Here is a 21,321-nt window from a genome sequence, read left to right as displayed (position 1 = left end):
ATATCATTTCTAAAGCTAGACAGTGCCATAAATGTTCGCTTTATTATGTATCCACGAACACTCTTGCTCCCTTTTTTATATGCAAATGCATAGAAAGGCTGACATATACAGGCTGGCATATATATGTAGAGCTGACATATACATGGGAATGCAAACACTTCCAATTGACTGAACTGACATCCACAAAAAAAAATAATCCAAACGTAGATAATCAAAAACCTTATTGCAAAGGTGGATTTATTGGCACTTTTCCCAGTCACAGAGATGTTTATTAGTCAGATAATGCAACCACAATCATATAATCTATAATTGCATTTTTGTAGACGTTTCCTCTCTTTATCACACCTAGTTTTTAGATTAAATCATTTTAATAGTCTTTCATATATACCAGTACACATTCAGGGGAAAAAAATAGGGAAAACCAACTGATCAAGAAATCCAAGAGAATAAAGCATGCTCAGTTTAATTGCCAAAGCAGTAGTGTGTTCAACAAGGCTTTTGCGTGAGAACGTGTGCTGTGACAAAGATCACCCCCAAAAAATCGTAGCAGAATAATGAGGTACTTGAATTATTAGTTGAGTATTTTTCCAAAAGAGAAGCAATGCAAACTAAGAGTAGAAACCACTGGAATACCTTTGAATCTTATTGACAATAATAACAATAATAATATTTGCAGTTCCCCTGCAAAAAGGTTGTTGAACACAACTCAGATTTAGTCAATGTAAGTGCAGAAATACAGAAAAGTTAAGTGTGAAAGAGTCCAACACTTATTTGTTGGAAGATCACTATACAAAGTGGCAAGCTTCATTCATTTTACATTTACCTTTTTACAGTGAGACAATTTGGAACCAATGGATTCTTGTCTCTTATCATCTACAAAATCAATAAATACAAATTCTCAAAATGGTAAAATTACACTCTACAACTGTCACATCAAAATAAATACCGGTAGTTCATGCAATGGCAGCAGAATGTTCTTCAGGACATCCTTTTCATCAGGAAAAAACAATAGAATGTGGGTGCTACTTCTCAGAAAACTCTGACTTTTTTCCAAATAAAATAAAATAAAATAAAATAAAATAAAATAAAATAATAATAAAAGGTATTTTACAATCTCTATCTTCTGCACAAATAGTCCAATAAACTTTACAAAGCACAGAGTCAACTTGTGTAGGAGTGTAGGAGTCATGCAACATTTCATTTCTAACAGCTTGACAGCTAGATTTATTTGTGATTTACAAACTCTATGAATAAATGACTGCAAAATCAAACTAGTGAGGATACAATAAAGGATCCAGTAATGTCAAATAAATAATAATACAAACAATCTTTTTCTATAATCATATTTGTTTAGTGATTCATTCAGCATCTTCTAAATCTGGCTAATGTGAAAAACCAACAGAAAACAGCAACAATGGAAAGAAACACTTGCAGAAAATGTCTATTGATTAGGCTGCAATGCTCTAAATTGTCCTCTAAAGGGGTGTGTGTGTGTGTAACTGTATATGTGAGTGAAGTGACAGTATTGTTAATACTGATAAAGGGGATTGATGGAGAATTCCATGCATTCCTAAAAAACCTACGATGCAAGCAGGCAGGCAGGCAGACAGACAGGCAGGCAGAGACAGATAGAAAGACAGACAGACAGACAGACAGACAGACAAGTTCATGCTTGAATTGATGCGATTAACTGAACTATTAAAACATTTGTGCATTAATAACAAATTAACAGTCTTTATGAGCTCTTCCATCTCGAAACATCTGTCCTCCAGACGTCCTGACACATTTCCTAGCGTCTCAGTCCTCCTCCGACAGAGTCTCATGTGGCGTGCTTGGCCTGGACTTGCTGATACCCCGGACCTCTGCCCTCCTCTCCTGCAGGAATTCTTGAATTTCTCCAGGTAAACAGTGGAATTTCTCCTGAAAGTCTGCCTCCACGGCTCCCTGCAGCTGGAGAAGGACACAGACATTGACGTCTGACAGTCACGGACTTCAGACAAAGCATAAAGCCACTTTAGAGGATTTAATTAGCCTTTTTAACCTTTGGTTTCAGATCTTGTATCTCCTGCAGGAGCTCATTGTACTGCTCCACCAGCTGATCGTGGCGTTTGGTCTGGGTCTCTTCAAGCTGCAGACACAGAAGGAAGTGAACACTCGTGTAGCGTTGAGACAAAAGCAACCCTTTACCTTCCTCTGCTCACCCGTTTTATGTTCTGAACAACTTCATTGACATATGATTTATTGATCTCAATCTTCTCCCTGAGAAAAACAGATTTGTGAGTTAAGTTTGTATTTGTTGCTGAGGGGGAAGATGACGAATCAATGCATCATACTCTTCAGCCAGATGTTTCTCTTTGGTCTTTGCCTGGTTGATCTTCTCCGTTCTCCTCCGATCCATCTGCCTCTTCAGCTCTTTTTTCTCTCTGCAACAAGAGGACAATTTCAAACCATCTTAATTCACTTGTATCAATGCATTATATTTTCCTCAAAAAAGCACCACGATAATCGGTTCATATTGTGTATCTCTGCACGGGACTTGAATTGAGCATCATCTGTTAATGCCTCTGCCTACTTGTCGCAGATGTCTTTGAGTTTCTTCATCTGGATATTGTGACTCTCCTCAGCCAGACTGTTTAGGCGCTCTGTTAGCTGCAGGAAGCCAAAAAAGTGGATTTTCATTTGTCTCCATATCGCAACATCACATAGTAGCAGCACAGAAGTTAAGCTCCCCGCTGAAGTGTCTCATGCTTCCAAAAGAAACAACCGCCAACTAAAAGGGATATTTGGGGGAAATAATGAGGAGTTTGACGCTGCTTTTGATTTTTACCATTTTGATGTGTTCTCTCTGTAGATATTTCTGACTGTAGTACTGCTCCTGCCTCAGAGCCAGGAGCTGCTGCTGCTGCTCGTCTCTCAGCTGTTGCAGGCGCTCGTCTTTCTCACTGCTTGAACCTGAGCCTCTGATGGCGATGTCAAGAGAAACACATCAATAAACACATCAGCTCACTGGATTCCATTTTGAAACGCTCATAAATCCAGAATAAGACATTTAGATGTCCGATATTCTGCAGATTAAGTGACCGTCTCTTATACCTGCTCTTGCTGCACTGTCTGGCCATCTTCTTGTACTTGTTGTTGATCTCCCGGAGGAGCTCGGACGTCTTTTTCTGATGCCGTCTCACTAACTCCTTCAGCTCTTTAAACTGCCGCTTCTGCTCCTTCTGGTAAAGCTTTGACTGCTGCAGACTCTCCATTGCAATAACTGGAACGTCTGGCGCCGCCAGTGATCACAGAGCATATTTTATTAAACTTTAGGAGAGCTCTTTTTTTCTTTCCTCCTAAGCCTGAAAGCTTTAATGATCTCATTTATTATAAAGTACTAATTGAATATTTTGGGTAAACAACATGCATAAATTATGTCCTTCAACAGGGAGAAGATAGCTTAAAAGCATAACCAATAGTTTTAAAATAAAATAAATTTAAATAATACAGACCTATCAAAACCCCTAAAACCAAATCTTCACTCTTTGCTGCTGGTTTAGCCTCTGCAGTCAGAAAAGACAACAGAATTAAAGACACAAATATGAGAAACGGAGATTGCTGAGTGTTTGTCTGAAGGATGGATGGTACCTGTTGTGACTGTCTGCTGACTGGCTGCAGAGGCTTTAGGTGTCGTGGTAACCGGAGTGTGACCCGCAGGGGCCGAGGCGGGGCTGAGCCCATTCTCCACTGGAGCTGCTTTGGGGTCATTCTTACGTTCCACACAAGTGTCAGTCTCATCCTGATGAAGAGCAGCAATTGGTGATGGTTACTTTTGCCTTTTCTGTCGCCTAATATGTAAAACGGGCCAGACCTCTGTCGGCGCATCCTCCTCAACATCGTCAAGCGTCAGAGCAGCCAGTTGCTTGGACCTCTGCTCCAGCAAGTTCACGTACCGAATGGGGTTGGACAAAGCCTCGATCACATCTGGAGATAAATGCAAAGTATCGCAGTAGTACTGCAAATCTAGAAATGCTGTTTAATGTAACCTTATGTGACCCTCAGACATTTTAAACGCAAACTAGTAAGACATGTTTAAGTAATGCCGCTTAATCCTGGATTAATTTGAAAGTAGTTCCAAAGCTATGAAGTGAGTAAAAACATTGTTTATGATTGTATTCTTCACTGATTCTTTTTCCTGTCCACATTCAGGTTTGCTCAATAATTGAGTATTCTGCTAGTTCCCTTTAGATGGCGCCAGAGAGCTGAATTGACATTAAAGGACTCACACTCTACCTAATGCACTATTTGAAGCTTTAGATGTAACGTTTTGGCAAAAGCAGGAGCGCATTTGTGAAAGTCATACCTGCAAAGGTGTCTGGGACATAGTCTTTGACCTCAATGTAGACAAACACGGCTGGAAGAATCAGAGATTGATTCTTCTCATTTCTCAAGCCGATATAACGATAACCTGTAAAAAAAAAAATATATTCAAAGCAACATTTGACAAGATGATGAATGATGCCTCTGTTGCCGTCGGGTGAAGAAGATAACAGGCACTTCAGTTCACATGACATTCCATCACGGGTTATTCACTGATATAACTGCAGTAAGTGACTGCAACAATCTTATTTGAAGTCAGTGAAGAGTCTCTCCGCAGTCTTTAATCAGTTTTGGATGACAACGGAAGCAAAATGGAAGACAAATCTGCTTGTGGGCTTACCGGTAGTATCCATAGAGATTCCACCCGTAAAACCATTTGAAATCAATCATTTTTGTTGGCATTTTCACCAACAAAGTCACTAAAAAACTGAAAAATCTAAGACAAGATCAGTTTGCACATAAAATAAACTTGATCTTACCTGGTCTTATGGCAGACACAGGGATGATCCGATGACCAATAAACTTTCCTCCTTCTTCAAAGGCGGCGATCCTCAGAGAGGCCAGAGTAGGAAGGATCACCTGCCAGACAGTTTCAGTCAATTTTTCCCTGACGAGCCCCCCCACCGCTGCAATCATCACGGTTCTCTCTGACTCACCTTTTTGAAGACAATTGGCTCCTCGTCCCACACTGGGTTGATGGCGTTATTGTTCTGGGAGGTCTTGGTCTTCAGTGCTTTTCTTCTGGTGTCTGCAGGAAGTCCGAACATTTCTACCTCTACATACACGCCCACCCGCCGCTCGGTCAGAAACTGACCTGAAATCACCTGACACACAGATATAAAAAGAGTTCGACGTTCAATCTGGCAGCACAGAACAGCACAATATCCTCTTAGATGTCAGTTGTACACCACGGTCTCTATAACAGGAACCCAGATGTGACCCCCAGACAAGCAACGATGGAAAGGAAAACCCCCCTTTTACCAGGATGAAACCTTGAGCAGGCCCATATAGGGGGAACCCTCTAGTAAAGGTTCAGATGGACCACATCATAAAAATCTCCTGAAGGGCAATGTTAAAATGCCCCTCGCCCTCTAGTGGCAGACAGTAGTAAGACAATAATTCATCTGCTCATTTTCTTCAAGGGTCCACGCTTTGTGTTCCCTTTTGGCTCCACTTAGCTCTTATTACTTCAACGACGAGGACTGCATCTGAGATGGACGAGAGGACCTGGCGATGTGTCATCCATCTTAATACCACATCGGAGATTATAAACAATTTGTTGACCAGACCTCTGCCGAAATTAAATCAGCTTATCCTTGAATCCAATCTGACATTTGCAACAAATGTGATGAAAATTCCATTCAAGTGTTCCTGTCATGTTTACATGAATGAAAATGACAAACAACATTGAAATACGAGGCCTCTGGCTGCGGCCGTCAGTGCTGGAACATGACAAAGTGCCTTTCACACATGCTCAACATGTAAAGGAACATCTGCTGTCCTGCAGAATCATCACTGTGTCAACACCATCAAGCCACTGTACCTTGACAGAAAGGGTGTTGGCAACGATGCCGTCCACCGTGTTTTCCGTGAAGGGGTCAAAGTGTTTGTCTGGGCGTCTCATGAACTCGGGCTTCAGTCTGTAGCCGCTCCGGCCATTGTATTCAAACATGAAGAGGTTCAGCTGCATAGACAAATCTGGAACAAAGGGGCTAAAATGAAGGCTAGGCCCATGAAGGGTCACCTCATTAATGTGGTTGCAAGAAGCTGACGGACAGCCTGTCGGAGGACAAGGACAATATAGTCCTCTGAAAAACAAACTGCATAAAAACATGAGTTCGGCCGAATACAGCGGTGAGCAGCATGCTAATCTAAAAGGGTAATCTATCAGCAGCTCACACACCAGTGCATTAGGGTGCATTCACACAGGCAGGTTTTAATTTGCAAGGAAACTTGTCTCATTTTCAAAGGTGCAATTCGCCATCGCGCATCAAATAAAGTGATGGGACAATTATCGTTTATTTTTATAGCGGCTGTTGTCGGAACTGAAAGCGTTGCTCCTAGAAATTTGGCTTTTGCTCTAAAAGAAAGATGGAAGAAAAAAACAAATCCAGACTCGGGCCTGTGAGCTTCTTTTGCATCGTTAAATGTCAAACTTTAATTTCTCAGATTGCTGCTTTCACCTGGGAAGCAGTTGTCTTCCTGGGAGGACAGGAAACCCTGCTGGGCTCTTACCGATTGTTTGGTAGTTCAACGCCACTAACTGACATCCTGCATTCCAAAAGAGTTGAGGCATGAAGTTGGATGAGTCGACTCTGGTGCCTTTGGGATAAATGCGACTCAACTGGGACTTGTTATATCTGGTTAAAGTCTTGTTAAGGACAACGACAGAGTATACTCACATTTAAATTCTGGATTCAGGATTTCATCACATGGCAGTGTTTAAAAACACTAGACAAAAATCTCGCCGTGCTAAAATCAGTACAAATCACAGTGTACATTGAAAATATGACATCAGGATTTATTTATACACTGAAAACTGTTGCCAAGGATACTCTACAAACTCCACCGGAGACTTTGTAAGATGCTCCAAAGCTTTGGTCTCCACAAAGGATGACATGTGGTAACAGCGGGCTGCCTCTACACACACACACACACACACACACACACACACAGTTGAACAGTTTTGAAAGGTCATTTGATCCTGGAATTAGTTAATTTTAATGTCTTTTTTGAAAAAAAAAAGGTTTTATTTTCAAAAACAGGACAAACAATGTTACAGACTTGAGAACAAACAGCCAGGAATGTAAACAAGTGTGTATCAGTACACGTGTCATGTTCCGTTCCGCTTTTCTTACTCTTGGAAGCTTCGAAGGAGTTGAACTTTGTCGGCTGCACATAGTTGACCAGAGTCGACATCTCCTCTGTAGCTATGGCCTCCCGCTCCGATGAACCCTGAGCAAAAGAACAGAGGGCAACTTCATTTGTCAAATGTATTTATTGTGATTATCTGCACGTTAAAATTACAATGGTCTGATTAATTGGCTGATGTACAGGGAAAATGCAGGGAGAGAGACGCAGGTGTCAGTTTTGTGGCTTCATACATAAATAAGACGGATATTTACTGGAACCAGCCAGTTTTCAGCATTAATTACCTAAAAAGATGGTGCAAAGGCCAAAGGATTTACAGCCTTAAAAAAAACAAATGTCACCTGTTCTCAGCATGGTTCAATTCTGGTTAGATTCCTTAAATGATGGACAGTTTATTTTTGTCACATCTGCTCCTCTGAGGGAAACTTAGCAATATTTTAATTAAAGCTGCATATCAACATAAGAGTCAAAATGAATGAGCTAATGCACTATTCAGCAAAATTTAAATGATTTCTTCCTGAAACTCCCCAGGCATTCAGTGCCATCTTACATAGTTGTAATGCTTCAGAAATATGATTTTTATAAAATCATTATGGCATATCAAGGGGAAAAACTCTAACTGAACTGTCTGTTGAAGTGGGAATTATGTAAAATAACCTTCCATCATGTGTCTGGCGTTGTTCTTGGAAAGCAATGCACTCTGAAAACTCATCCAAACCAGTAAACAGTAAGCCACCATCACCTACAGGTGAAGCTGGGAGCTCTGAGAGAACAAAACAACAGTGCACAGCACACATTAAGCATGATGTGAAGAACAGAAAACAAAACACCGAAAACAAACACTGACAAATGGTGACGCTGAAGATGACCGACGCTCAGCTCTGTGTGGCGTCACCACGCACCTTTTTACCATCGTCATCGTCGTCGTCATCTTCTTCTTCACTTTCAGCTTCCATTTCTGTAAAAAAGTGCAAAAAAATGTCAGATTACATCTGATTATAACCACTTTTTGTCCTTATAACCCCTTACAAAGACTGTGGAAAAATATTTTCTTGCTAATCCTGAAGGGAATTGTGGGTAAATTAATAAAAGTTTAAAAATATTTCTTCGTGTTAATTTTTCCTGTTGCCACCTACACATTACTGAGCATCCATATATAAGCATTTCTACGCTCTATCCAAGTGAAAAGTGACAGAAATTCTTGGATATTTCTGGCATAAAAAATGAAATAAACCAAAGCACTGTTCTGGCATTGTAAACAAGGCACTGTTTAGACTCTGCAGGTGATTACTCGGCCCACGCAAGCGGTTGTTGACGAAAAGATCGTGACCGCTGTATGAGTAGGCACTTCAGCATCAGTCTGGCAGGTTGTTTACTGGTCGGAGTCTGAGGCTCAATACGGTTTCCAGGGTGTGCACATGTCAAAAAGGCTACCCAATTATCCCCTTCTAGTGCTCTCCATTTGTTCACCCCCCCTCTGACCTCCTCTAGGCTGTCCTGCTCATTACCGAGACGTCCCCAATGACTTTCAGATGATCAAAGCAGCAGCAAATTTGTCAATTCCAAAACCAATGATGAGACCAAATGATTTAACAATCTGCGTAATCAGTCCTAATATCGTGGTTGGAAAACAGCAGGAACAGTTTATAACAGTTTATAAAGACAGTTCAGCCCTCTGAATGAACTGCCTGGCAGTAGCCTGGAAATTCTTATTATCGTGGGTCCATTTTCTGATACAAAGAATCTTGATGCGTTCTGTGTTGTACACATCGAGCATAGATTTCTAGGTTGAAAGGAGTCCTTGTGTCTTTGTGTCTTACCTCCTGTGTTGTTGCTAGGAGACACAGGCTCATTGCTCTGATTGGCAGGATGGTCAGTAAGTCTTTTGGTATCCGTGCTGTTGGAGGGTTTGTGCGATTTCTTGTTCTTGATGAGGATTTTACCCATCAGCTCCTGCGGGCTGGGCAGAGTGACGCCCGACTCCAACTAAAAGCAACGTTTAAAAAAGGCAAATGGGCTAAAACTGACACGCCATCAGGTTCATGTGATTTGTACTTACAGGATATTTGTCCAGAGGGTCGATCAACAGAGCCTCTCCGAATATAGATCGACAATATTCGGCCATTTTAGCCTGCTGCTTCAATCTAAGATGTGCACAGAGGGGTGAGGCATTTCAATTAGCTCAAAAGACACATGTACTGACAGGAAAATAATAGAGGGGGCGCTCACGAGTCCACGTGGTTTTCAAAGGAGAGAATGACAGGAAAAGGAGAGGTCTTAAAGGCGCATTCTGCTATGGCTTCAACAACCTCCTGTAAAATATCAAACATTGCACGACATCATCTTCAGGAGGCCTCAAGCAAAGCAAAGTTCACCACTTTCCAAAAATGCAGCTGCCTATTGTCTTCTATAAATGCCGTTTATACGTGTGATTGTTCCCACACCTTGAAGGGGATTTCTGATGTCATGGTGAACCCGTGTGTGATGACGGGCTCCTCCTCGGCGGTTCGTCCTTTCCAAACATCTAATTCCACGCAGCGGCAGCCAGCCAGAAGAACCTGTCTGTACATCTCTACCGAGGAGCTCCCTGCCAGCTGGCCCGCTGAAACAACCGAGGAAGAGATGCAAAACACACTGAACTACTTTTCACCTCCTTTTGCCTCCAACGGGGAATTCCTTTGTTTTTCACCCCTTGAGCAGCGCGAGGAGCTCGAATCTTTCTAACAGCAGAAGTTGTGTGACTGAGCCTGCGTGTCCGTACCTGTCAGGTAGGTGTTATGGGATGAGTTGATGAAGTAGTGCGACAGGGGGAAACTCATATCTTCGGACTGGTCCAGCTTCTCTGGCGGGATGACTCCGTTCTCGTCACTGGAAAGATAACTGGAAAAACCCTGGAGGGTGATGATGCCTGCACAGAAACATCAGCATGTTGAACTTTGATTTGCACATATGACTGCACATATATAAGCAGGAGTGTCCGGAAGCTGCTGTTTTCTGTAGGTTTTTGACTGGACCATCAGCTCTCTGACCAATGGTCCATCAGCCACAGGCGGCAGTTAGATGCTTATTGCTCCTATTTTTCAATCATCGCAATAAAAATGTGATTAAATCTAGTTATTCTGAATTGTTGCCTATAAAAAAACAATCAGTGCACCCTTGAATAGTTTGTAAAGTTGAAAACCTTCAATGTTAAAATTGTTCAAAAGATATTGTTTTCAGTAGAATAGCTCTGACAGATGGACGTTCAGACAACTAGAAATCATAATTCCTCTGAGCCTGTCTGTTGGCAGACACATACAAGTAATAATTAACAAAATAAGTACATGCCAGAACTGGGATCGTGTGCTCACCTCGCTCCAACTGTGCCTTGTCATGCTGATACCTCTCCATCAGAGTGTGAGTCTGTGCAGGACGAAGAGGCGGGTAGAGGATCTCGTTGAGTCTCGGGTCTCTCTGCTTGTTGTTGATGAACTCTGTCATCTGATCAACTGACATTGCTCCGTCATCTCCTCCTCTGCAGACCAGAGCAGCACACACTTTTAAATTCAGCCCAACATAGCAGAGGTAATAAGGTTTAGGTTTGTTTTTTTTAAGCGTGTGAATGGAGGAGAGGCTGAGTCATGTTCCATCAAAGAAATTGCCAAAGGAAAAAAAAAGAAGCCGTTTTTCATGGGCAGCTTTATACATTTGCTTAGAGGTCAGGGACTGCAGCAATAATGAGACAGAGGTTCTGAATACTTACTGCAGTTTGAAGATGCTGCTAAGCTCAGAGCGAGGACACAGACTGTCTAAAAAGCTCCTGTAAACCTCCAGTGTAAAGTCCTCCAGTTTAATACTGTCGCCCTGTCAAAAGAACCCATTCAAATGAACCACGGCTGGTCATTGCTGCCTGCATTTCAGTTCACTTTGAAAATGCATTCTCATTTAAAAGATTATTCAATGTTTAATGGGAGACCCTGTTAAACCTCTAATGTTCACGAGTGAAAACTTGGTGACGCAGGGATTTTCTTTCTCGTTTCACCCCTCTGTGCACTGTGAGTCATTTTGGACAAAATACATCAGAGAAATGCAACGGCGGAAGAGAATAAAGGAAGAGGAGGGATGAAGTGGAAGGTCTGCTTGTGGGAAAAAGCTGTTTCAAAGGATTTGCAGGAGACCTTCCTTTAGCAGTCCTCATGGGCACCTACCGCCTACTCTCACTAATATTAATCATCATCATCATCATCATCATATAACAATAATAATGAGGATATTTACCCGGCTGTAGGGTAGTCTGCAGTTCTCCAGGGAATTCTCCACTCTTTTTCTGTCTGATGAAAACAGTCTTACGATACTGCAACAGACAATAACATCACCGTCATTATCGGTGCATCACAAAGGATTAAATATGGCTGTCAAACAGTTAAACATGTGTCGTGTCTGCAGGCGATGACAGACAGACACAGATGACATGAGAGATCATGTTGACAGGCCCCGGTCTTAGTTTAGAAAAAGGCCGCCAGTGTTCAGTTATTGGATGCAGGGAGGGAAACATGGTGACCGACAGTTCTGTTCAAACAGAACACTGCGGCTCTGCTTCCCTTAATGCGGCCTCGCCTGAAGGGACGTCAAATGATTGTCCCCAGATGACCTGTCAAACTCCAAACTTTCTCAAAAGAAAAAAAACAAACAATCTTTGCTCGTATTAAACACAACAGTTTGAACCTGTTCACTAATTCTGCTCCTGGTTTATTTCTAAAACGCGGCGCTCCATCACATGCTGTATAATCCATGTCGTCCTCTGGCAGTAGTTGATTACCAGGTCAGTGCTGAATTAAGCACCTTCAAGAATCCTGTCCCTGTTTTTGCTTCCCCAAGTGCACATGGAATTAAGTTTATTTTAAGAAGCGAGGGACAGGAAAGAGCAAAGTTTGAGTTTGTGCGCGTCTCTACAGATTTCGCCAGCTATTTCCTCACATTCTCATCCATGTGTCAAAGTTAACCCGGTCAGAACTATTGATTACCTAAATGCTAGTAGTAGTACCACTATAAGTACTGCAACAGAAGAAGAGGAACAAAAAGAAAGGGAAGGAGAAGGGACTGACTTTTTGACAGGAATCCGCCCCTCTGCATTTGGCTGGAGGGTTAACCGCTCGTATCTGCAATAAAATGAGCAAAAATAAGCAGCACTTGCATTAGACTTAGTGTAATCCTGCTATTTAAATATTTATTCACCTCAACAATAGTCAGAATAAATCTATGAATGATTAGAACTTTGCTTGAGACCCTGAATGTTGGATTTCCTGCATCCGCTGCCACTAACAAAGCACTGTGGAATGACAGCCAACACAGATCCCCCCCTGTAATTGGGCAAAATGACGGCTTGTGCCTAATAACTCAGAATAGAGCGCGGCCGCTTCCGAGGTCGTATCGCCCGGCGCCGTGGTGAGGCTTGCTGATGATGTACAGCAGAGTACTCACGCTTTCAGGAGACCGTGGTCTCTGTTCAGGTTGTTGCTCAGCAGGTTGGAAGAAAGAGAAAAAAGTTCTTCGCACCACACCTGCCAACACCAGACACATCATCTTCGTCATCATCCGCATCACATTTCTTATTGCCATCATCATCTGACAGCCATCACTACCTTGGCTTCATCCTCCTGCGAGGCGATGAAATTGAGCTGATTAACGTTCACGAGGTCCGATGCCGTCACCACAGTAACCATCCGGTTCTCCAGGCGGCCGACCAGGTTCCCCACGTCCAGCAGCTCCCGAAGCTTCGCCTCCTATTGGACAACAGAGATTGATGCTGTGAAACGGAGCCATGCTTGAGTGACACACAGGGTGAAGTGAGGCGGAGACGTTTGGGTCTGCTGCTCATGTTCGCTCATTTTCCCAAAACAAGCATCAACTAAGCTGCCACTCATATAGAAGGAAAAACAGGCTGAAGAGCTTGTTTGGTTTTTAAAAACAAAAATACAAGTCTGAATATCGATCTAATGATGGCAGAGGAAAACCAAATCTCATGAATTGCTGACTGGGTGGAGTTCTGTGAAGGGAGTAGATTGTATATACAACAGGTAAAAGCTAACGTGTGGTACTTTGGGCGGCTTGGTGCTTCTTCCTGTTCGGACATCTTTGACGAGGATCAGGTCCAACAACTCTGTCTCCTACAGAAAACACAGAAAAACAAACAGCAGGAAGTAAACACCTCATCCTGCTTCCTGCTAAGGCTTTAAGCCCACCTAGAGGGGCTCTGTGTGTGTTTCTGAGAGACAGTAAGTGTATGTGTGTGTGTGTGTGTGTATATTGAGTATATATCTGTTCATGCTCCACCTTGTTTTGGTCAGTCCAGTAAAGGTAAAATCCATGTGAATCCACATGTAAAGTCACAGGAGTCACCGTGGATAGATCCTGAAGAGAAACACATAAAATACTTAACAAAATTTAAAGTTACAGGTATTCAGAATCAGCCTGTTGTGATTATTTGTTTATTTTTGGAATCAAAGTAATTATTATAAGGCATGCAGAGAGTCGCCCATCATCCAGACATCATATAGGTTAGTAATTGAGCACTGGAGCTTGGAGGGAGGGGAGCCAAGCGGAATGATTTAACAAAAAAACACCCAAAAATACACAAGGAGTAGCTGCTGGCTCACTCAGGGGGTCAGAGTCCAGGAAGGAGTTTTCTTTTCAACAGGTCAATAACGGTATGAAGTACCACCTGAATAGGAAGTCTTTACTCAACTGTCTGAGTAAATGTATTCATCCACCTTTTGTCCATCTGTCATTTATCTGTTTATCCCACAGAGGAGAGAAAACTGTCATTTGTTCCTGAACCATAACCATCCACAGCACCCCCTGCTCAGTCCAACTGAATCATTTCGATTGAACCGTTTTACAGCCCCTGTTTAAAAATTTTCTCGACCTCCATCTAAGAGTCCAGGAGTCACAGTTGCCATAGTAACTCGTCATGACAGCTTGTAATTGGTTGCAGGTGCATTCGGGCCGTGCAGCTTCACTGATCTTTGGGTCTGTTCACGTGTGCGACTAAGCATAAAGCAACAAAGGTGTTTACAGTCAACAAATCTAGCACTTCAGAAAATCCCTTCCCTTAATTTTGACGCATTTATGAGATATGTATCTTTTCACTTGAAGAATTAGCTGGAAAAATGTCTTACATGATATGAAAGACGACAAGATGATAATTCCACAGGTTCAATGTGTTTGGGTAGCAAAACTCCCAAAGACCCCCCATCCCCAACCTGAGTCCTCTGAGCAGCATCTTCAGAGGAGGGTAGTGGCAGCACAAGTTGGATTTCATGATGGTAAAAAAGCTTGTTGCTTGATATGAAATCAGTGAAATGGTGCATTCTCTACGTCTCACTATCAAAGACACCACTGCTGGCCAGGTCCAAAAAACCACCTTTTTGACATTTTCTTCCCTCCAAAGATGATACATGATAGAGGTCTGTGCAAACCACGCTTTAGCCACACAGAAGAATGTAATTGACAAATTTAAGGGGGGTAACTAAGAGCCTTACAAGTAAATAACAAATGACCAGTTCATGGAACAACACCAAGCCTCCATTTGTTATATTATGAGCATTGAAATTTTACACCACATTTTCTATAGAATGGTTCTGTCTGAGCTTTTCTCATATCAGTGAAGGTGGAGGGAACATTGCAAGGAACAAAAACAAGAAAAAGATCTCAAGATGGTTAACTGGTAACCCGGTTATCAACTGGTTGGCATGGCAACCGACTCTAGTTTTCAGAAAAAGGCGAGGAGATATGTTTGGGGAAAATCCGATGGAAAAAAAACCCCCTACACATGATTTAGTCATGGTGAATAGAATTACACACATGAACACACACGTAGACACAAAACATCCATTCTTTATCACCCAAATCAGATATGTTTAGGTACCCATGCCAGTTACCATGGTAACCTGAAAGGTCCTGTACTTCAGCATACCAAGACACACGGGCATGCGTGCACACGCAGACCCCCGGTTATGTGAAGGACTTTTGTGCATTTCAGATGCATTTATGCAAGAAGACTGCTGCATGTCACAGGTGGCAGCAGGGAAATGTGACATCAACGCATTTCACACAATCACACGCACACACAGATACACACAAACACACCACCACCGTCCTGCTGGTGCACAAGCCACAGGTGCTCGCTGCCAAAGCTTAATTAACAAACGAACAGCAAACACACCACAACATGGCCCGTGACATCAGCCTCACTCTCTCACTTGGGAAAAAAGACTCTGACACACACTTTGCCGTGGAGGCACACATGTCAATCCAACGGAGACACTGGGAAGTGTTCTCTTTACCTCGTCCCATTTGATGAAGTTGCTTCCATTCCTCAGTGTGAGAGAAACGGTGGGAGGCTGGAGTTTCAGTGCGTGGACCCCCGGCTGAGCACTGGCCATCGCTTCACACACACAGGTACACACACACACACGAGTGCACGCTATCAGACTCTGAGATGCTGCGTGTCTGTCAGGTCCTGGCTAAAACTCCTCAGAAGTCACACAGAGATGTTCAGCAGGAGCAGCATCCTCTCCCTGCCAGGCTCTCTCCAGACCCTCTTGTCTTTTCTTTTCACTCTGAAGAATTCTCTCTCTCTCTTTTCTTATCCCTCCTTCCTGCCTTCCTGCCTTCCTGCCTTCCTGGTTCTATTCCTCTTCCCTTCTCTTCTGCCGGTGCTGCATCTTCCAGAGTCAGACTGAAACAGATGCCTTCGTGGGAGACAGGATATGTGTGTGAGTACGTGCGTGCATGTGTGTATGTGTGTGTGCGTGCGTGCACTGCCTCCACAAATTGACTCATCTGCGACATGCGCACAACCGCAGCTTCCCACAGATGGGGGAGGGATAAGAGAGGTAGACAGCAGGAGTGACAGGGAGAGGCAGAGAGAAAGAAAGGAGAGAGTGGGAGAGATGGAGAGAAATGAAAGACAGGGAAGAGGGGAGGGGAGAGAATAAAGTGTTGGTGGGAGAAAAGGGAAAGAGTGGGCGATCCAGCGGAGGGCGAATCATGCCAGCCGAGGATTTTCAGTCTAATGAGGCCACTTTTGAATATAGACCGTGCTTCTGAAAGTGTGTGGACACAGAAAGGCGAATCCGCCTGTTAAACCTCCTTCGATAATCTGCCGCAGCAACAGTCTCCACTCCGACTGTATCTGGCTCCAGCGCACTTCCCATCCGGGCTGGAGGGATTTGGGCTCTTTCAGCATTACTGAAATTTGGCAAACGTCACGGCACAAGACCCGGCTTTGCTCTCAGGGTCAGGGCAGACCAAACTCAACTTTGTTCGGTGGGGGGGTGGGGCAGGGCGGGGGGTCGCTCGCCCGCCCACTGTGCAGCAAAGCTGTTAGTTCACGTTTGGATCATGATCTTTGGTGCATGCCACGCAGCAAACATGATCTTGTTACTTCCGAGAATTAAGGTGTGAAGATTTAGTGGGCGCATCAGTCGCCCCCATCTTGTTACTCACAGAGACGTCTGCTTGATGTGCCTGAAAGATTTACAATGAATAAAAGCTGTCCTCGCCTCTAAATTAATTAACAGAGTTTAGACATTTTGAGTGAATTGCCGATTTTACTCCAATTCCTTGTAATCATTTCGATGAGAAAAAGACGCTGACCTTTCAAAGCACTTTTAAACTCGTCTGTTTGAAGGTGAATCTGCAATCAGCAAAAAAAAAAGTAGAAAATATGGTTTGAAGCCATAAAATATGGATAAATCACAAAGTGGGGAGAAAAAAAGCCTTCAGGATTGGTTGCTAGCACTCGCCGTCACCTCCGTGTTCATCAAATCATCACAACCTTGGGGTCAAAATAATTCTGGCGTTTAAAAACCAGAGGTGGAAATTAAATTACTCGTGTTTACAAACACGACTAATTATAACGGAGGAATTAGAAGAGTGGGCGAGTCGGGGGCCGTTTAATAATTCAATACTGGAACAATATTTTAAATGAACACCAGGCAGAGAGCCTTAACAATGAGTCAGTAGTTTTAAATGCACGATCTGATATTGGCAGTTCGGGTGCATAAAGCGTCCAGTAAATGAGAGGACGTGGTTCCGAGCGTGAGCGTGCGAGCGATGACTCAGACGTTGAAACAGCAAACAGGGACATTCAAGGACACAATCTTGATGTGTGTTGTGTTTGTGTCTGAAGACACCAACCACATTTGCATTAATGCATATGATGGGCAGGCAGAGAAAACAATGGCCAGCTGTATGTCCTCTGTAATAATCTTAATTTAGAGAAAAACACACATAATCTTTATGATATTGATACGTGGCCTTTTGACATCCCGACACTCACACTTCGATGTCTAATGAGACTGGTACAGGGCTGTTGTCATGACAATGTCATAAATATCATCTGCAAATAGCCAGGATTTAAATGCAACCAAAAAAAAAAGGGAAAGAAAAAGGACAGAAAGCGCATCAACGCCCACCCAGCGAACGCTTCAGTCCGTGCAACAACCCGGCGTTCTTCAACAAAGAGGGCCGTGTGCTATAACTGCACTGAACAACTTTCGCGGTTGTCAGCACAAACGAAGAGGTACGGTGCTGTGGTGCACCTCTGCGAGTTGAAGCAGGGGCTTTGAGGAGCTCCACCGCATAAGTGGGAGGTTGTATCCCGGATGGGTCGGGATCATTCTCTCTGGATTTACATCCCTCACATGCTAGATTGCTAGCTGCTGCTTGTTTCTCGCAGACTGTCTCAAATGAATGCCAGGTCTAATGCGATAAAGAGTAAGCAAAACCCCAATATCATCATTGATTGTGTTTAATTTTTTCATTTTTATATCCATGTATGGGCGTGATGGAACCATGATGAACTGCCTGAAATAACCATCCCAGAACCAGGGTGTGCGCACAGCTTCATCACTCGATGACTAATCTTGTGTCTTGCCAAAACTCCAGATTGTTACATAGAAAAAAGGCTTTTTTGTCTTCTCTGAAGACTTTGTTTTCTAACGAGCTACACGCTGCAAAACCACCAGAAGTTTCCCCCCGCACACACACACACACACACACACACACACATGCGCGCAAACACACATCTGCAGGCGCACAAGACACTTCTGCTGCCCACACGCTGGCATACACACAGACAGAGGTGCACACGTGCACATGCAACCTCTTAAACACACACACACACCAGTCTTCACCAGCATCTCCACGATGGAAGCTTATATAAGGGCGAGTGGGAGGCTGTGAGCTATTTCGGGAAGAGAAAAGATGTGTGTGGTTAAAGTGGGCATATGGATTTGGGTGCTGTGTGTGTGTGCGTGTCTATGTGTGTAGGCCTGCCGTAAGAATTATAAGGTCTGATTCAGTTAGTTTCATAACCAGATAAGTTTAAAGTGAAGTTTGGCCCTGACCCGCCGGCAAAGTCACACCCTCGCTGGTCTCAATGCACATCAGAAAAAAGAAAGAAAGAAAGAAAGCATGAAAAACACGAAATGGAGACAGAGCGAAAAGGCAACCTGTTTACTTGGAGCACCCGAGATGTTGGTTGCAGCCGGATGTTGTGGCGGCAGTTTCCTCTCCTTTTCAGCTTGCATAAGAGCCTTTCCAAAGCCTTTTTGTAATTACAGTCTTTCTCTAAAAATGCCCCTCTGAATGCACTGACAAGTGTTACACAAGCTTTTAAGGGTTTGGCTCCGGAAATGCTCCTGAAGTCTATCGCTGCTTTGAGCATTGCAAATTAAATTTTACTCAGTTTTATCATGGTGGGCTGGAGGCAGAAATCAGTCAGTTATGGAAATCTCTGAACCTGATCCAATAAATCCAAAATGATCTGCGGGAGTGTGGAAGAGTTGTGGGAAGCGAGCGGTGTGTACGTCTTGCTAACAGCTTGCCTCTGGGACAGAAATGTTGGCTGGTTGTGTGAACCCTCTCTCCTCAAATATTGGCCGCGTTCCCACCGAATGGAGAGCTATTTGCGGTCTCCAAAGGATGAATCGTAATTGGTGATTCACAGAGGTGCGGCGTGAGTGGAAAGGAGAGGCCTGATTACTAAGATTATAAACTGCATCGAGTGCATCCCGGAGAAGGGTTCCATCGGCACTATTATAATGCAAAACACTTTCTCAGAAAGGTCAACGGCCACGAGGAAGACTCCGGCAGCACTGATGACCTCGCTGGATCAGAGCAGCCGTTGGGTCGCCCTGTTGAGTTGCCAGTGGGATAAGATGCCTTCACGGAGGTGGAGGTAGCGGCTTTGCAAAGATCTCAACTTAGCATGAAATGTCGCCGTCGAACACAAGACAAATCCGGTCATGTGACCCCCGAGCAATATCCAATATGGCAGCCATCAGAGGCTACACCGATGCGAATAAGCACACCGCCACACTTTTTGGACTGCGACAGGAAAGGACTCGCCTGGTGTTGTGCAAGTAAAGTGAATTTTATGTCCTGCCAGATTAAATAAAACATGTACAGAGTGAATTATCCATCCTGCTGAGCAGGGGAAAAGCGTTCTATGGCTGTGATGGAGATGAAATTCTTTCAGTCGATGTGGGAGCGACTGCCACAGTGAGCAGGAGCCAAGGCTGCGCTGACATCAGCATACAGATCCAAAGATTTGTCCTTGTTAGTGTGAATCAGCCCGGAACATCTGTACTGCCGTCACAGCCAATCATTTTGAACCGTGTATAGCGCACAAGGTTATCTGCGCATGAGAAAAAGCACGAGTCCAGACTCGAGAGAACCGAGCTGTTCTTCAGGTGTGCTGCAAACGGAAGCCTCACCCAGTGTGCGTTCAAAGAAAATGGCAAGAAATGACTGAAGTCAGAGCAGATTTGGCAGATCTTTATGGCCCCAATGACCAAAACATGGATTTATAGATGTCCTATGTTTCCTGCTACAAGCTCTTTGTGGTATAAAAAGCTTTGTCCTGTCATTTCAAATCATCTCAGTGAATCAATAGCACATTATGCAACACTCGCTGCTGACACACATGTTGCTGTGAAAGCAGCAGCAGCTGATCTTCTCCACTAAAATCTCATATTTCTAATAACAATAATCATCGTAAAAAGACGAGTATCTACTTATAAAGAGAAAAGAAAAAAATCGTAAAGATTTCCAGCTTACATTATTAAACAGTGACGACTCAACCCTCAAAGGAGGCTTTGAGGAGTTCTGATACTCGATGAAACCTGAATGTTTTCCATCACAAATGTTTGCGTCACCTCTGAGAAGAAATGCCTCCTTTGAAGCCGGTAGTGGCTGTTTTTATGGATTAAAGATAAAGGTTGTAAAATTTTTAGAGATTTTTGTGGGTTTTATTGGTTTCCTCATACCCAGTGTGGATTTGACATATTGTAGAGGCTGAACAACAAGCTGCAACATTTAACTGAGAGATATACTTCATTTGCTGTAACCTTTAAAAACAAAAACAGTCCCAGGAGACATTTATCACTTCCGAGTGCTGATGTGTCTCTCTCTTCCCGAGACGGACGTCCTCTTTCACAACGCGACTCTTTTAAATAATTCAGCGATGAGGTAATGAGCAAACATCTCAAACGAGCCCGGCAGCCGTGGATGCACGCTGGTTAATGAAGCAGCATCACCAACAAACTGTTGGGAAATAAGTGAGGAGAGTTGTAGAGGTCACCCGTTTGTGTTTCCTTGTTCTAACAGGTTTCTCTCTCTCTCAAAAAAAAAGAAAATAAGCAAATGAGTTGGATGAAACTCCGAGAAAGGTCGAGCAGTTGCTGGCAAGGAACCCAAACCGCCACATAACCTTGAGACTTTTAAGCTTAATGATCTCCAGATTGAGCCAATTTGGAGCTCCATCCTAGAAGCTGCGGTTCTTTTAACAGCAATAACGGTGAAAGTGCACAGAGAGGAGGTTGAATCTCAACAGCTGTGGGAGGGACGCGAGCAACGACCCTGAAACTGTTCAAGTAATGACACTAAAATATGAATCTCTGGCATTTACTGGGATTGGAATTACTCATTTAAAAAATTGGAACCATCCCCATTTCTTCAACATTACACTCTGGACTTATTACATATTCATTAATCACAAATTCTGTTTGAATTTTGACATTAAAATACAAAAAGGCTTCT

The 21,321-nt window shown here is 43.3% G+C and overlaps 1 protein-coding gene across 2 annotated transcripts; it reads right to left on the bottom strand.

The window, feature by feature from the left end:
- Positions 1–204: 204 nt before the first annotated feature.
- On the bottom strand, positions 205–16,025 carry plcb1 (phospholipase C beta 1). Of its 2 annotated transcripts, none has more exons than XM_029835715.1 (32): positions 15,558–16,025; positions 13,546–13,623; positions 13,302–13,379; positions 12,855–12,995; positions 12,694–12,773; positions 12,318–12,371; positions 11,491–11,566; positions 10,976–11,076; positions 10,584–10,747; positions 9,995–10,141; positions 9,678–9,835; positions 9,463–9,545; positions 9,293–9,377; positions 9,054–9,219; positions 8,136–8,191; positions 7,221–7,317; positions 6,918–7,002; positions 6,598–6,722; positions 5,906–6,060; positions 5,019–5,186; positions 4,842–4,941; positions 4,346–4,450; positions 3,854–3,966; positions 3,631–3,781; positions 3,495–3,545; positions 3,094–3,271; positions 2,828–2,960; positions 2,573–2,649; positions 2,334–2,423; positions 2,202–2,259; positions 2,042–2,128; positions 205–1,950 (listed from the first exon to the last, which is right to left on the bottom strand). In XM_029835715.1, exons 1-32 carry the CDS (start codon positions 15,654–15,656, stop codon positions 1,798–1,800), a joined length of 3,492 nt encoding a protein of 1,163 aa, XP_029691575.1. In that variant the 5' UTR covers positions 15,657–16,025; the 3' UTR covers positions 205–1,797. The 2 variants fall into 2 exon arrangements, with proteins under 2 accessions (XP_029691575.1, XP_029691576.1); XM_029835716.1 differs by having other exon boundaries at positions 13,311–13,379; positions 15,558–16,024.
- Between the last annotated feature and the right edge of the window lie 5,296 nt (positions 16,026–21,321).

This window comes from Takifugu rubripes, chromosome 4, assembly GCF_901000725.2.
Source record: "Takifugu rubripes chromosome 4, fTakRub1.2, whole genome shotgun sequence".
NCBI lineage: Eukaryota > Metazoa > Chordata > Actinopteri > Tetraodontiformes > Tetraodontidae > Takifugu > Takifugu rubripes.
Note: the sequence above shows the minus strand (reverse complement) of the source record. Positions and strands in the feature narration are given on the sequence as shown.

Bases quoted from the DNA above. Each gene is read 5' to 3' on its own strand.
- plcb1 (XM_029835715.1), bottom strand. From the start codon at position 15,656: ATGGCCAGTGCTCAGCCGGGGGTCCACGCACTGAAACTCCAGCCTCCC. The intron at 12,774-12,854 runs GTAGTGATGGCT...TGGTGTTGGCAG, and splicing joins CGCAGGAGGATGAAGCCAAG to GTGTGGTGCGAAGAACTTTT. The intron at 12,372-12,693 runs GTGAGTACTCTG...ATTTTATTGCAG, and splicing joins GACCACGGTCTCCTGAAAGC to ATACGAGCGGTTAACCCTCC.